At 46.6% G+C, this 17,093-nt stretch overlaps 1 protein-coding gene across 2 annotated transcripts in view; it reads right to left on the minus strand.

Moving 5' to 3' along the window:
* The window catches only part of efr3ba (EFR3 homolog Ba (S. cerevisiae)), a 37,304-nt gene extending 20,349 nt beyond the window's left edge, over nt 1-16,955 (minus strand). The window contains exons 1-6 of one of the 2 annotated variants that reach the window (XM_076299668.1): nt 16,784-16,955; nt 11,319-11,395; nt 9,709-9,836; nt 9,037-9,187; nt 7,215-7,336; nt 6,804-6,950 (exon numbers count right to left, since the gene is read on the minus strand). In XM_076299668.1, the coding sequence (XP_076155783.1) occupies nt 6,804-6,950; nt 7,215-7,336; nt 9,037-9,187; nt 9,709-9,836; nt 11,319-11,395; nt 16,784-16,916 (758 nt within the window). In that variant the 5' untranslated portion in view covers nt 16,917-16,955. Of the gene's footprint in view, nt 1-6,803; nt 6,951-7,214; nt 7,337-9,036; nt 9,188-9,708; nt 9,837-11,318; nt 11,396-14,909; nt 15,079-16,783 lie in introns of those variants that run through there. The other variant, XM_076299669.1, reaches the window with a different exon arrangement.
* Nucleotides 16,956-17,093: the final 138 nt, after the last annotated feature.

Here is a 17,093-nt window from a genome sequence, read left to right on the forward strand (position 1 = left end):
ACACTACACTTAGGGACGAGCAGCGTAGTGTTGCACACGGCGGGGAAGACAGAGCATGAAGTGCGGAGAGCTGGCGCGACGAAGAACTCTCCAACTCGCTCCACACGAGCCCGCAGGAAGCAAACTCGCAAAGAGTGCTCGCCATCCAAGACTCCGCCCCTCCCCACACAAGCCCGCGAAACTCAAGCCCGCGGAAACAACAGGTCTCATCCAGGTCCGTTTGCTGAGTCTCCGCCCCTCCCCACACAAGCCCGCGAAACTCAAGCCCGCGAAAACAACAGGTCTCGTCCAGGTCCGCTTGCTGAGTTCGCCACTGCTCAGCTCAAGCCCACTAGAGAGGAGCCAGGAGCGCGGGTTGAGCAATCACCACTCTCCACTCAGAGAGCGCGGCCCTCTGTAGAGACAAGGCAAGCCGTAAATGAACTCTGCACTCGTAGCTGTGAGGGGCATTTAATGAGTGAAGCACAGGGTAGCCAGGTGCGGAGACTACTAGCAGCGTACACCGACATCTTCGCTGCAAAAGATGAGGACTGCACCCGAACGAGCCTGGTCCAACACGATATCGACACCGGAAATGCTCGGCCCATCCGACTTCAGCCTCATCGCTTACCGTTCGCCAAACGACAAGCAGCTGAAGAAAAGATCAAGGAAATGGCCGCGGCAGGAGTGATAGAGCCAAGCAGTAGTCCCTGGGCTGCGCCGGCTGTACTCGTCCGGAAGAAGGACGGCTCGTGGCGGTTCTGTGTTGACTACAGGCGCCTCAACCAGGTAACCCGGAAAGACTCATACCCGCTCCCCCGCATTGACGATGCGCTGGACAGCATTGCCGGCTCCTGCTGGTTTAGCTCGCTGGACTTACGCAGTGGCTACTGGCAGATTGAGCTAGCCCCGGAAGCTCGGCCGAAGACGGCGTTTACCATCGGGCAAGGGCTGTGGCAGTTCCGGGTACTTCCGTTCGGCCTATGCAACGGGCCAGCGAACTTTGAGCGGCTGATGGAGCGTGTCCTGGCGGGCATTCCACGAACATGCTGCGTGGTTTACCTGGACGACATCCTGTGTCATGCAACGGACTTCACCGGTGCCATAGGACATCTGGAAAAGGTGTTCGACGCAATACGAGGTGCTGGGCTCAAACTGCACCCGAAAAAGTGCCACCTGTTCCGGAGGCAAACCGGGTTCCTGGGCCATGTCGTGGGGGCCGCCGGAGTGGCCACCGACCCAGCTAAGGTGGAGACGGTGAGGCGTTGGCCTGTTCCACGCGACGGTGCTGAGCTGCGGAGCTTCCTGGGCCTGGCGTCATATTACCGGCGTTTCATTCGGGACTTTGCTACAGTCGCCAGCCCGCTGCATCGATTGACGCACAAAGGCCAGCTCTTCGAGTGGACGCGAGAGTGCGACGCGGCATTCCGGCGGCTGCGGAGGGCGCTATGCGAGGCCCCAGTGCTCGCCTTCCCTGACCCTCGACTGCCGTTTATCCTGGACACCGACGCCAGCGACGTGGGCGTCGGCGCCGTCCTCTCACAAGCAGGCGGGCAGGGCGAGCAAGTGGTCGCATACTTCAGCCGCTCACTGGACCGAGCGGAGAAGAATTACTGAGTGACACGCAGGGAACTGTTGGCTGTGGTGGTGGCAGTGCGCCATTTCCGAACCTACCTCTACGGCAAACGGTTCCTGCTGAGAACGGACCACGCGTCACTCACCTGGCTGCTGAACTTCAAAGAACCGGAGGGCCAGCTGGCTCGCTGGCTGGAGGCGCTCCAGGACTACGACATGGAGATTCGACACCGGGCGGGTCGCCTTCACGGCAACGCGGACGCCCTGTCCAGGCGTCCGTGTGCAGCAGACCAGTGCCAACACTGCCACCGGAGGGAGGAGAGGAGTCTGGCCGCGGCTCAATCGGAGCCCGCTCGTCGGCTACAGGCTGCATCACCGCTGGCAGAGAGAGAGAGGGTCGCTGTTTTCAACGCTCACCAGCGTCGCGCCAACGAGAGGGTCAACGCTCGCCAACAGCACGCCAGCGAGAGACTCAACGCTCGCCAGCGCCGCGCCATCAAGAGAGCCAACGCTCGCCAGCTTCACGCCAGCGAGAGAGATAACGCACCGCAGCCCAACGCCACAACACAGCACTGCAGAGCGGCAGCTGAGGCCATGGACGCGCAGTCGCCGGTGGACGTGATGTCGAGGGAGGAGATCCGGAAGGCGCAATCGGAGGACGCCACGCTTGGCCGAGTGTGGTCATGGATCGAAGCCGGTCAGCGACCGCCATGGACTGACGTATCCGCACTCGATCCAGAGACCAAAGCGATTTATTCACAGTGGCCGGGAATAGTAGCACGTCAAGGACTGTTGTATAGACACTGGCGAGCCCCCGATCGACAATCTGACATTTTCCAGTTGCTGGTTCCTGCTGGATTACGAGCCCGTGTACTGGAACAGGTACATGGGGCTGTGGAGGCGGCTCATTTCGGCATCGCAAAAACTCTTCGTCGGCTGAGAGGCCACTTCTATTGGCCGGGATGCAGGCTGGACGTTGAACTGCATGTTCACTGCTGTGACGCCTGCACAGCGAAGAAGGGCCCCACGCGACGCTCGCACGCTCCGCTGCAGCAATACGCAGTCGGGGCTCCCATGGAGCGGGTAGCCGTCGATATCATGGGCCCACTGCCAGTCACAGAGCGGGGAAATCGATACGTGCTCGTAGCTATGGACTATTTCACTAAGTGGCCGGAGGCGTATGCAGTGCCAGATCAGAGGGCCCACACGACAGCGGACAGACTGGTCACTGAGATGTTCTGCCGGTTCGGGGCACCGGAAGAGCTCCACAGCGACCAAGGGCGGAATTTCGAGGCGGAGGTGTTTGCTGAGGTTTGCCAGCGCATGGGCATCCGGAAAACGAGAACGACACCTCTGCATCCACAAAGCGACGGGCTGGTCGAACGGTTTAACCGGACGCTAGCAGTGCAGCTGGCCATATTGGCCGACCGCCGACAAAAGGACTGGGACTTACACTTGCCCTTAGTGCTCTGGGCATATCGCACAGCGGTGCAAGAGTCAACGAAATGCACACCGGCAGCTCTGATGTTCGGGCGAGAGCTACGCACGCCGGTGGACTTGGTGTTCGGTTCGCCTCCGGAAGCTGAGATTGGAGGTAAGCCAGGGCTGGAATACTACAAGCAGCTACGCGAGAGACTGAAGGGAGTACACGAGTTGGCCCGGCAGGCTATGAGTGAAGCTGGAATACGTCAAAAGCGAGCTTACGATACGCGCTGTCGCGGCCAGGAGTTCCAGACCTGCGATAAAGTGTGGGTGTACTGCCCGGAGAGAAAGAAAGGCATTTCCCCGAAACTCACTAGCCAGTGGGTCGGGCCGTGCGATGTCTTAGAGAAGCTGTCTGATGTGGTCTATCGTGTGAGACTGATTAAGCGTCGGAGAGTTGTGGCTCTCCACCGTGATCGACTGGCCCCGTATCGACCCCTGGCCTCAGCTGAGGGTCGTGGAGACTTTGACACTGACTCTGTGGAACTTGGTGACAATGGAGCTGTGGCTCTAACACCGATCACCGTGCAGCCTTCACCGGAAGTCACCGCCGCGACAGCGGGGCGCCCACAACGCCAGCGTCGCGTCCCAGCCAGGCTCATGGACTGACGTAGGGTAAGACTTGAGTCAAGGGGACATGGACTAAGTCTCGGGGGGCTGTGTAATGATCTGAGCCTAGCTGTTGATGACTGTGCTCCCATGATGCTGTTCGTTTGATGTGTTATGTTGAATGTTAATGTTAACCATACAAGTTACCAATGTTGTGCGTCCTGACTGTCGTGTTTATGTTTATAGTTGATTACAGTGTTCATAACCGGGTCTAACTAGTGTGTGTTTTAGATACAGCAACAAGATAGATGTTTAGTGCTGGAGCATAAGGGTCAGGTCTGGCCTGGAATTATGTGTTCGTGTGTTTTTGGTGCATAACCAATAAAGACCATTTTAAGACAACCTTGCAGAGTGTTACAGTATGAAGGCTACAGTAGCCTAGCTAATGTTAACTAGCAGCATTAATGTTACCAACCTCCCTGTTTAACTCACCACAACTTTGTAGGCCTTGTCCCTGCTGGCCCTTACAAAACCCACAAACTGACTCTCGGACACACAACAGTCAATAATGTGACCCGATTTAAAATGGCTTTCACCCCTTTGGACACTCACTAAAACATAATATATTTCATACCTGTGTTGCAGCATGTAGGCTAATGTTAGCTGCATTATGTAATGACATAAAATGTTGGAAATGCTAGCTAAAGGTTAGCCTGTCGGCTGCCTGAAAAGTTTGAGTGTTTAAACTAACATTTACAGTGGTCTATTTGATAGTGTATTGGCCCTGACTAAGTTTGTGTGATGTATAAACCCCAATCCTTGTTGATACAAGTACCAATATTCGTCAAGAAAGTTTTTAATCACATTAAGATTTTCGCCATAGGCAGTAAAAGACTCCGCCATCTTTGTCAATATTTTTCGCTGAGAACGTTTCAAACTATGACCATAACGGCCTTTCCACCAATCAGAGGCATCACTGTGGGATTGTGGGATTGTTCAGGATTGTGGGTAATGAAGTACTTATCCAAGAGATCGCGAATAAAAGGCATTTATCTCAAAACAAGGTTAGTGCCCCACGAACTCTTGGTGTCTATAGGAGCATATACAATCGCTTAGTACAACCGTAGCTGGTTTTAAGTCTACCATGTGCAGTTAAGTTTGTATGGCTTACACCGCCATTGTCAATGGAGAAATTACATTGAATTTTTACATCCGGCATCGGCCGTGGGCGGGACTGTGCAGCTCTATAGAGTGGTGAAGTCCCGCCCCTTCTACTTCCGGTCCATGGGACCTATCTTTCAAAAAATTATGAACGGGAGTTAATGGAGAGATAACAATTATTTTTTGGTCCAGTTTGAATTGTGCCACAAATTTAACATATGATGTGTGTGAATTTAAAAGATAATTTTTCACGTCAAGAAAGTACTGTTGTTCGATAGACTTCAAAAGTTATGTTGGTTTTGTGCGAATCCATTCAGTGGACTACATCTCTCGTCTCGAACGATGTACGTCACCAACGTAATGAAACGATAAGAGCTGTTATGCTAGTTAACGGTTGCATCTTGCTGCCTGCTATGTCACTTAACAGTATGTAATGTACAGTCTATGGACGAATACAACTTCCCGATGTGTTTAATCCTCTGACTCATGGTATTTTCTTCGGCAAGGAAAGCCCAATTAAGACCTGTTGCTGGTATGCTAGTACAATCTAGTGTGGCTGTGAATGAGCTAACGTCACTAGCGCGACTGATGGGTTTGTAGTCGTTGGAATTACGATCTTTCACAATGTTGTAATTCAATAGTTACGAAACAAACTGCAAATGTCTTTACATGAAAAATTGTGGTAACGCTTTAGAATAACATGTGCTTATTAGGTATTAACAGTGCATAATAAGCAGTTAACAATTCATTACTAACAGTTAGTTAACTGTTGTTATCCTTTAATAACATTAACTAACTGTTAACATGCAGCTTGTAAGTGATAATAAGCAGCCTTTTAAGTTACTTACAAGCATATTTGTTAACAGTTGTAAGTGTTAACAAGCAGCTTGTTAATGCTTGTTAATGGTGTATAAGACAAATAGGTGGATAACTAATACACTTATAAGACCTTTCTTACCTATTTGTAGTAAATTTTGCAGCCCCCCAATCTAAAGCGAGGACCATGTAGCCTAAAGTTCCACAAGCCCAACCTTCTATCTCTCTATACTGTATCTCTCTATTTAGCTTGGTTTAGCTGTGAGAAATACACCTTTGACGCGGGGGACCGGGGTTCGATTCCTGCTCACTGCAACAATTTTGAAGGTGTATTTCTCACAGCTAAACCAAGATAGATAGAGAGATAGAAGGTTGGGCTAGTGGAACTTTAGGCTACATGGTCCTCGCTTTAGATTGGGGGGCTGCAAAATTTACTACAAATAGGTAAGAAAGGTCTTATAAGCGTATTAGTTATCCACCTCTTTGTCTTATACACCATTAACAAGCATTAACAAGCTGCTTGGTAACACTTACAACTGTTAACAAATATGCTTGTAAGTAACTTAAAAGGCTGCTTATTATCACTTACAAGCTGCATGTTAACAGTTAGTAACCTAGCTGTAACCTAGGCCTGCTAGTGGTGAGTTCGTTATACTTGTATTGTAGCCTATGCAACACTATTCTATTAAACGCTATGACCGCTATGTTCTTGCACTATTTCCACCATGATCATATTGTTTCAGTTATCCAAAAGGCCCAAAGGATGCTCTTTATTATATGGCAATTTTGGAAAAGTAACTAATTAAAGTGAGGTGAGGTGCACCTCTGTCAGTGCTCATGGCCCCCCACCCTTTGCTCTCTGGCGCCGACCCTGCATCTAGTTATCCATCTTATACTGTATGCCCACACAAAGACACTAGATTCCCAGTGATAAAAAGTGATGCTTCTCATATAAAATTATTACATACAAGGGCTGCCCTGCTAACCCCCCCCCCCCCCCCCCCCCCTCACACACACACACACACACACAAACAATTTATTTCATGATACAAAACTAGTGTTCATAATCCTACAAACGCTTCAATTGAAGGAGTTTTTGGTGTCCTTAATTGAATGGCAACTGATGGCTAATAGTTCATGTTAGTATCTATCTATTAATTCTAACATAGTCGGAGATATTTGGGATATTTGTGCCGACCCCCCACGCCATGGAGCAGTGGAGGCCATTTCCCTGCCCTTACCTCTCAATGGCCTGGTACTGCAGGTTGTAGAGCAGAGAGGGGACGATCTTGTCCATGTGCTGCGGGTCCCAGATGTTGGCCTGCAGCTCGTCGTTGACCGTCTTCCTCACCACCCCCTGCAGACCTCGGATGCCCGCCATGCGGATCCTGGTGGAGGGAAACCCACACGCACAGTGAGTCTGTGAGCCTGCGTTTAGCCTGCTTCCCTTGCACACTCTCCTGCCGCACATGCCAGCCTGATTAGGCACTCGAGACTCATTTAGCACGTTTGCCACTAATCAGGAGAGGAGTGTAAGCGGAAGCTGTTGAGTGCTAATGTGGAGCCTTTGGAGTGTGGTGTCGAGGGAGTGTGTGTGTGTGTGTGCGTGTGTGGCGGGGGGGATAAAAAAAGTGTGAGGTGTGTTTCCTCACTTGATGCGGATGTCGGGATCTTCGTAGCTGGAGTGACACATCTCGCTGAAGCGCGAGACAAAGAAGTCGTAGCTGCGGTGGTAGGAGGGTGTGTCTTCCTCGATGTTGGCGAACTTCACAAACTGAGAGAAGAGGTAGAGGAAAACATTCATCAGGATGTGTGGTAACAAGTGGCAGGTGCAATCAAAGCTTAAAGAAACAAACAAACAGAGGTGGGGGGGGTATGACACATCTGTTGCAAGTGGATCAAAGCCTGCATAGAGATCTGTGAGTCAGCCTATTTTGGAAAACTTTTTTTGTTATTATTTTTTTTTAAAACATCTTGGAGAGATGTTAACGTCCGTGACTAATGTGCTACACTCCACCACCATCATATTTATCGAAAATGCAATTTAAGCCCTGGTCCTGGCTGTCCTAGATCTGCGAAAGTAATCTCTCGTTAATCTTTAAGCCTTCATATTTCTCTCCCTCTCTCTCTCTCTCTCTCTCTCTCTCTCTCTCGTTCTCTCTCAGGATCAGCCTTCCTGTCCATTTGGCCAGCTGTGATGGTTCTGCAGAAAATGGACATATTTGCGCCAACACACAACTTTCTTGTGTTTCTGCAAGGGATGAGAAATGACGTGCCACCCACAAACACTGTCGACTCCTGTCAAAAATAAAGGCCCATTGAAGAATGGGAAGAGTCATAACCGCAATAGATGTGTCCTTTACTACTATGCATTACTGTGAGAGGGCTACTTTGTCATGTTTGTTTTGTACAAGCTGACAGTCGTGGTAGGGTTGTAACAAGTGCAAATATTGAGTACTGTTTGATAAGGCAGGCAGACTTTATGGAAGCAGGCTGTCACTGGCATTAAGGATACGACCCCTGGGAAAACCCCTCCCCCTCCCAGAGAAATTCCCAACATCTGCTCGGAGATGCTGGAAAGGGATTGGCTCATGCCGTAATGACATGTCAGAGCGATGATGAGGCCTAATGCCGGCAATCTCTCTCTCTCTCTCTGATTTATTTTTTCCTCTTTTCTCCCTCCTTTTTGTTACTTCTCTCCCTATCTTATCTTCTGTCTCTTCCACTGTCTGACACACACACACACACACAAACAAACACACACACACACACACACACACACACACACACACACACACACACACACACTATGATTCTGGGATGTCAGCCATCCAGCATAATCATATTGAGCTGGGATCTCTCCTTTCTATCCTCTGACCCCATAGTTCCGGGTCAGCCTTTCTGGCCCGGGGGCAGCAATCCACCCCCCCACCCCCCACCCACACACACACACACACAGAAACACACACACGTCCATCTCCCACATAATAACACATACTGCTGATGCTGCATCCACACTGTTGCCAAAGGGACGCCATTGACAGCAGTGGGAAGAGAGACATGATATTGATATAAGGTGGAGTGGCAATAATAAACCAGACAGAATGAGACATTGCTGGGAGCCTCTTCATGATGATCGTCCACTTGCTCTCGCCTCTCTCTGAACCAGCCATTCTCTTCATTAAAATACTAACAGTATACAAAGACCAACACACTGTGATTCCTTTACAGGTTTTCTCCTCTTCAGCTGTCTCATTGTAATTGCTGGGCCTATGAACATCCCTGAGGTATCTGCACAGAATGGAATTGATTTCTTTGTAATAATTTCCTTTTCCTTCTGGACATTCAAATCAGGATTTCAGAGCAGGCTGACACATGCCGATATACAGCATCCACATAAGGAGCTGTCACTGAGCCATGAACCCTGATGTGAACTGAATAATAAATGGATGCCGGGTGGAGGTGTGAACTTACTGAGTTTGTCCCCAGGATCTGCAGATTGGGCTTGTCGGCCTCCAGGAGTTTGCGCACCATGGTGAGGAAGCTCTCCACAAAAAGGTTGATGCTCTGGCAGTGGCACGCCATCAGCAGCTGGTCCAGAGCCTCCATGGCAATGCACACATACCTGTGACACACACACAGATGTACACACACACACACACAGGTGTACACACGCGCACACACACACACACACACACACACCACACACACACATAATTATGCATTCCTCTGTTTTGGTGGGTGAGGTGTAATGCTGTAACATATTTTTTGTTAGTTCTCAGTTGTCAAAGGGCATTTTTACTGATGTAAACATCATTTGAATAAAACTGTAACTTGGTGAAAACAAGTCTTTCTACAGTTTATACACTAGATTTCTGTCATTAAAACTAGTGTGAACACAGCCCATCCTGTCACACACTTACTTAATTATTGCATTTGTGCAAGGTTTTCCACAACGGCTGCCATTCCCTTTTACTTTTGGCTGGCCGACACTTTTTTCCATTGCAAAATGAGGCAGTTCATGAGTGAAGACACACAGCCATCTGGAAAAGCTCATTGGAAGATTTGACTTCCCTGTCACACTGCAAACCAAATGTCACGTGTTGTTTATATGAGTTGTTTGTTAGTACACATTACACAAATCACCCATATCTGTGGCGGGCCACGTCTCGAGAGAGGCGCTCTGACAGGTACGCGCCGATGCGGTCAAGTTTTTCCGGAGCAGAAAGGGCGTAAAATGTCAGCTTCTCCATGTTGGCTTTCACCAGGCCGTCCTGCACACAGTCACACAGGGCGGGGACATGAAGGAGCTGTTTATAGGCTTTCAGGAACACAAAAGCCATTCATTTCCTTCAGTGAGACTCCTTTCTGATCCCTCCTTTAATAACATGTATGTAAGGCAGTGTGTGTGTGGAGTGTTGCTGTTTTCCCCCGCCCTGCTTTTTAGGAAGTGCCTCAACCTGATTAAATAAAAGATCTATATACCACTATGAGACTTAATTCCATTACATAACCCTGGTGTTGCCAGAAATAGCCAGAATCAATGTGGCTGCTGGAAAATATATGCTGGATTTCATTTCAGTTTTCTAACACGGAGGGCAATGACCTGTAATCCACAGTCTACTGAACTAAAAACACTTGCTGCCTTCATATGACATTTACCAGAGGGCTTTGCTGTTGCAACAGCATACCAACTGCATTTCAGCATGATATCATATAGGCCTCCATACGATAGGATTCGGAACATTAACATAATATGTTACACTATTTTTTGTGCCAACTGCATAAGCCACAGACAAACTTTTACACCATTTATTTAAAAATATCTATATATATATACAACTTTTGCTTGGAAGCAGATCTTTCCTTCTGATAATGTTTTTATTGTCATTGTGGTCCTGTACCTAAGATCCACTAAATAAAATAAATTCAATGCAGATGTTATTTGTTACTGTATATAGTCAACCTCTATTTAATTTCAGTTTATCAACATCCACACTGAAATAATTCTGACATTTCCTGATTTTTTTTTTTTTTTGCGTAATTGCAAGGTATTGCAAGCCCTGAAGCAGACAATCTACTCTAAACAGAGGGCTCCTGCTTCTATTATTCCATCGCATGCATGAAGAGATCCTCTGTGTGTAAGGTAGTTGACCTTTGACCAACATGTGCACACAGAACATCATCCCTAGAGTTGTGGAACATCCACCTATCTTGTTCTACTGTTGTGAGACTGGCTGGAGCCAGCTTTGCAGGAGGGGAATAGATCAGTCTTATACACATGAGTGAATAAACAACTTAATGACCTAAACTGTGTGAACTAAAGTGTGTATTTTTGGAATGACCATGTTTGTCCTTAGGTCACCCGAGAGGAGATGATGTGGAATCACCTATACCAGGTTACGCATACACAACACAGTAGATTTATCAGTGCATTGATTTTTTGAGGAGTGTTCAATGATTCCTGTCCAAGTCTGATTTGCAGCAAAAGGAAATCTTTGGTTAAGGTTACTGCATGATGCAAAAGGATTCTCCTCTGGGTGCAAGAGCTGACATAGATCTCTCCATAATGGAAAATATTCAGCAAGGACATTTAAGATGTCTTATATGTGTGTTATAATTAAACCAGATAGTCTACATACTGTAATTCCAATGAAGATTTTAATGTGATCTCCAAATGCTGAGATGCAGTTTTGTGGTGTTGTTGACATAGTGGCTTATTTACTAGCACATCCAGGTCTTGGGGGCAGTCTTACCTCTGGATCCTCAGGGAAGATGTTGTCCACAAGTCTTTTGTACCGGGGTCGCAGGGCCCCACAACATCCACAAATACCTGGGATTGGGAAAACAGGAGCAGGGAGAAACAAAACAATGCAACAGTGAACCTTTTAGACTTCGACTGGGTGGGGTTTTACTATGAGTTTTATTAACAATCAGTTAAAAGCCTAGTTTAAAAGAAAAAGAACCACCCTCAAAGGAACCCGCTTCATCGTCATCATCATCATGATCAGTTTAGCTCATTTCCTGTGTCTCTGCATTGACTGACTGTAGCCATAAGCACTTGTTGACTTAATTGATTAGCTTAGCTCGTTAAATAAATTGTAGGGAGATGCAGTCTGTGCCAAAGTGATTCAGTTTACAGAAAATGGCAATCACTCTTCCCTACTCTTTCACCACGATTGCAGTTTCTGACACACACACACACACACACATAAAGATAAAATAAAAACAACCAAGAAAACAAGGCTACTCAAATGCAAAAAGCACCGTATGTAAAGCGTGAATGATAACAAGCCTGGAAAATCTTTCTCTTTGCCAACTCATTCTGCCCACCACCGACAAATCAGCCCCAAGGAAGAAAATCTTGTTTGCTCTGACAAGCAGCCCTTGCACTAACTAGATCAACAGTGCATTCGTGCCCACCCCCACCTATGCTGGCGTCAGAGACATGGCATCGTGGTCCTGAGGGGGTGAGATTTTAAGAATTAATTTGCCCATGATTAAGAGATTCAAAGATCAAACAGCATGGAAAAAAGAAAAGAAGAATAAAAAAGAGGGCAACCCTGAGCAGCAATAATCTCATTATGCAAGCTGTTTGGCCAGGCAAGCCACAAGCGCAACAAATATTAGCTCTAGTAGACACTGACAAAATTTAAGATTTGGTGCCTTTTCTTATAATTCAGGCACAGAATAGCTTTTCAGAATCAGACCTCCACTATTTTTATTGCAATCAGACTACCGGACCAGCTATTAAACTATTCATGACTCATAAATCTTCCATGTCTTATCTTTTCTTTTTTTCCAGAAAGACACCTCCCAGGAGCCAGCCATGCAGGCGTTCTTCTGCCCTGAAATTCTTCTTCTTCTGTGTCTCCTGCAAGCGAGGAGGCCAGAGCACGCTGCCGACTCCGAAAGAAGCGTGAGGCCGTGGGCGAGAAGCGCCAGTGAGTCACCCAAAGACGCGGCGGCAGCTTCTTGCTCACCACTCTGCACTGGCTCTCTGTCTCTCTCTCTCCATCGACTGTGTCTCTGTATGTGTGTGTGCGTGTGTGTGTGTGTGTGTGTGTGTGTGCACGACAGAGCCTACCCCTAAGATAGACAGCAGACACCACAGACAAAGAGATGGCAGCCATAACAGATGCATGGTTTAGCCCACCTTGCTTGTCCTCCTCACCCACTACCTCCTCGGCCGTGAATTATCTATCACAGGCTGACGTCTTAAATCTCTCCTGCTGTCACTAGGACAGCCAACAGTCCTGGCCATGGGAGACCACATGTTTGTTCTAGGGACGGAGAAAGAGGGGAGATACTGACAAAATGAACCCTGATGATGAAAACTGAAATGCTACTGACAAGGAGAATATGGAGAATGTTTTTTCCTCTCCATCTCTCTGACTCTCCTCTCAATCCTCTCTGTCTTTCTCTCCATCTCTCTGTCTCTCTCTCTTTCTCACCCTCTCTCTCTCCTACTCCAGGTAAGTTTCTGCTGGCAGCCTTCCGTGTTGACAACAGCATAAATACTGTGGCCAGAGGGCTGATGTCCGTTTATGCCCCTCATAACTCTCTTTTCAGCGTGTACTCATTCACATCATGTGGGCCATAGAATTTGGCTGCAAAGGAAATGTTGCACCGGAGGGAGGCCAAGGATCAGGGTCCAACAAACGTTGCAGCTTTGTCACTGCTCTCAGAAGGAATGTTTAAATCACTCTTTATGTTTATTTTTTTTTTTTTAATGAATGGTGACATTACTATCCCTTTCAGCCCACCTGCCCCAGGAAGACAGCTACATGTATACACAAACAATTCAATTTAGCGTTAGACTTAATAAACAGGCACTTGGGAGCCTGCATGTTTTTTTTAGTCTCACAAAACATACATCACGTGCTGGTGCCATGATGAACTATGCCTCTGCTGCACGCATGCCACATCTGGGAACCGTTCAAAATGAGGCAATTGAAAGACATGACCAGAGGATTAGGCCTATGTTACAAAGGCAAGCCGAGCTTCCCATTATTCCTGCCACCAAGTAAACAAAAGGAATGGAAACCCTGGACATGAGCCAACTTAGAGCATCGCTCAATACTACTACTTTGCTTACATAACACTGTGTCCTGTGTAACTGCAATGGGAGGATCTCTTTTTCTAGGATACAACACTAAATATAGCCTGCAATCCCTTTGAAACAGATTTTTTTCAGACAAGTCCAAGGTTGATGCAGTACATACTGTAGTTCTGAGGGCAGCACATAGACTGTGCTTACTGTAGCTTCTCCCTCCGACCACAAAGCCATTTGAGAGTGTGAAATGCAACCACACACCTGGCCAGGAAAAATGTCCAACAAGAAGCAGTGTCAGATACCACCACAAAGATTTGGTGTTCCATAGGACGACTGTTGTTTGCATATGATACTGAATTTTATGGGTGTATTTTACGGATACACAACTGAATGTCATAACTTATAGCTTTAGATTACATGCTTGATTAGATTTCATACAGTATGGTAAAAAAAATATTTCATATCAAATAAATCAGAAACTGTGGAGTTAGTCAGAATAGGACAGTGCCACTGACTAGCCAACCATACGTTTGTTTAAGAGAGCTTTTCTGCTGTATTTTGTGACAGAGGAATACAATTTCTAAAAAATGAGTGATGGAGCTCCAAATTCTAAGTAAGACTTAGACTCAGAGCATGTTTTAATTACAGGAGGAGTCTGGGCTTCACACCAAAAAGTGGATTAAATATGAAATCTTCTATCTCCTGGGAGTTGCCAGAAATAAGTTCTTTCTCGCTCAATCCCTCTGTGTGTGCATTTCAAAGAGCAGGAAGTAACAACCGACAGTGTAAACAAATCTGGGGCCAGTCAAAGGCCATATATGTTTCTGTCATTGACTATCATACCAGCTTAATAACCAGCCTGATTACAGACAAAAGTACTGAACAACAATCTGCAAGCACATTTTCTAAATTATTATTTAAGATTATCCATGAAAATGCAGTTGTTACCGGAAAGAAACTGGATAAGATATTTTACGCTGCTCTGTCAAAAACACTAGCCTCCCATGGAAAACACATAATTCCCCAAGCGCAGCTAATGATAAAGATGCAATGAGGAGAGAAAACAGTCACTGGGGCTCAAGACAGGGAAAACAACCACACCAATACACCACATCACACTCACACACACTCACACACACACACACACACACACACACACACACACACACACACACACACACACACACACACACACACATAGGTACGGACACCCACAGGCTGGCTGAATGTTCACTCTCACATTATGCACACACAATTGCCCTTGTACACAGTGCAGGGGAACTGTCCTTACCGTACATCGATGGAAACGCCGCTGATATTCCACCCTGCTGCTCTTAGCCTGAAGCCTATTCTGTGTCAGAGCGATGCTCTCTGTCTCTCTCTCTCTCTCTCTCTCTCTCTCTCACACACACACACACACACACACACAACGCAAACAGTCACGTTCTCAACAGTGCACACACTCACACACGGTGCATGTGACCAGACTCCATGACCTTGGATTTTCCCAATAGCGTGGCACCGCTTGGCTCAATCTCCCAGGAACAATGCTGGCTGCACACACACACACAGGTGCAAAAACACGCGCGCACATGCACGCTTGCCGCACTCTCACTCACCACACACACACACACAGACTACACGCATTCCCGTCACAACCTCACACACACGCCCCCTGCCCAATCATGCGTAACAAAGACAGAGCGAGGGGGGGGGGGATTGGGGGGGATGGGAGGGACAGCAGAATTGTGTGTGTGAGTGGGTGCAGGAACCAGTGAGGGAGGGAGAGAGAAAAATAAGGGAAAGTAGAGAATCTACTGGTAAAACCAGACATCAGTCTTCTTTTTCTCCTCCCCCAACCCACCCCAGCCCTACTGTGGCAGCATCTCTACAGCACATCCCAGCATCCTACTGAAATCATTACAGTGCTATGGATTGACAGAGGGCTGTGGTGAAATTACCTTATGTTTAGTGATGGTTTATTTTAACCTGAATTTAAGTGTATTTTACTCTGATGGATTAAGACTAGGCCTATAGAAAAATAAAAAATAAAACATTACAAATTCATTATAATGTTGCCTAAACAGAAAGGATATATTCCCATGAATTAATGTTATTTTGATGTTATGTTTACCTCAAAATACAATAATGATTTTTTTCATGATTTTTTTTTTCAATCAATAAATGAATCTTATTATGAGGTAGAGTTTACTTAAAATATATATAAATGAATAAACATTTTTTATAATAACACTTTCAAGTAGCCTAGGAGCTTTAGTTGATGTAGAAAAGACTGTGTGGGGACTGTATGATCCTTGCCATGTGAACTGGCTCAGTGTTAATCTGGTTGTGGCACAAATCATAACACAAGAAAATCAAATCCCTATTCTGGACACAAATATTTACTGTGTTTTCATTAGGGCCTAGTCACACAAATCTTTTTGTAAAACTATAATGAATTAATTTCAATTATTTCAATGTGTATTCCATAGGCCTACTTTGAATACTTTTGCATCTAACCTTTTAACTTTTGATACCTTTTTCACATTTGGGGCAGCCGTGGCCTACTGGTTAGCGCTTCGGACTTGTGACCGGAGGGTTGCCGGTTCGAACCCCGACCAGTAGGCACGACTGAAGTGCCCTTGAGCAAGGCACCTAACCCCTCACTGCTCCCCGAGCGCCGATGTTGTTGCAGGCAGCTCACTGCGCCAGGATTAGTGTGTGCTTCACCTCACTGTGTGTTCACTGTGTGCTGAGTGTGTTTCACTAATTCACAGATTGGGATAAATGCAGAGACCAAACTTGGGATCAAAAGAGTATATATACTTATATACTTTAAATGCAAACTTATTGCATTTTTTTGTTTTACCATGAGCAGAATTGTCAGACCTTTTCAACTCAAATTCACATAGGCTAAGTTTACATCAGGTCTGGTAAATGTAGGCTATTTCATAATTCCATAGCCTACGCAGACTTTTTTAGACTTTCCAGACATGGGTTAGTAGCCTAAACTGTGTCATGGCAGTTCTATCTTAGACAATAACATTTCATTTTAGGCCTATATCTATCAATATGAAGATATATTTTTAACTGCACTGGACTGAGATCATTTAGACTGAGTAGAAACTAGAGAAATTACAATACAAAATTTACAAGTAAACTTACCACCACCAACCTGGTGATCCAAAACTGTGCTGCAATCCAACAACAGTGTTCGAGGACTTGGCAAATTAGGGAAATGTGACAAAGTTAGCCAATATGGCATTCTTGGCATATGTGGCAAACGTGGCAATGGCATCTTCACAGTAGGCCTATTCCAGCTCCTTACAGTGTTGAAAAATCATGGAGGGGCATTGAAGGTAGGTGATCCCATTTACAGCTCAGCTGCCAGCAACTTTTGAGAGTTGTTAGAGTTCTTTCAGAGCTGACCCTCCTCCTCTTTCCCTCTGCCCCTCCTCCCTCCCTCTCTCTCTCT

Source organism: Alosa pseudoharengus, unplaced genomic scaffold, assembly GCF_046254945.1.
Source record: "Alosa pseudoharengus isolate Yale_2024_CS ecotype anadromous, Long Island Sound unplaced genomic scaffold, YU_APseudo_1.1 YU_APseudo_1.1_scf_22, whole genome shotgun sequence".
In the NCBI taxonomy this organism is placed as follows: domain Eukaryota; kingdom Metazoa; phylum Chordata; class Actinopteri; order Clupeiformes; family Clupeidae; genus Alosa; species Alosa pseudoharengus.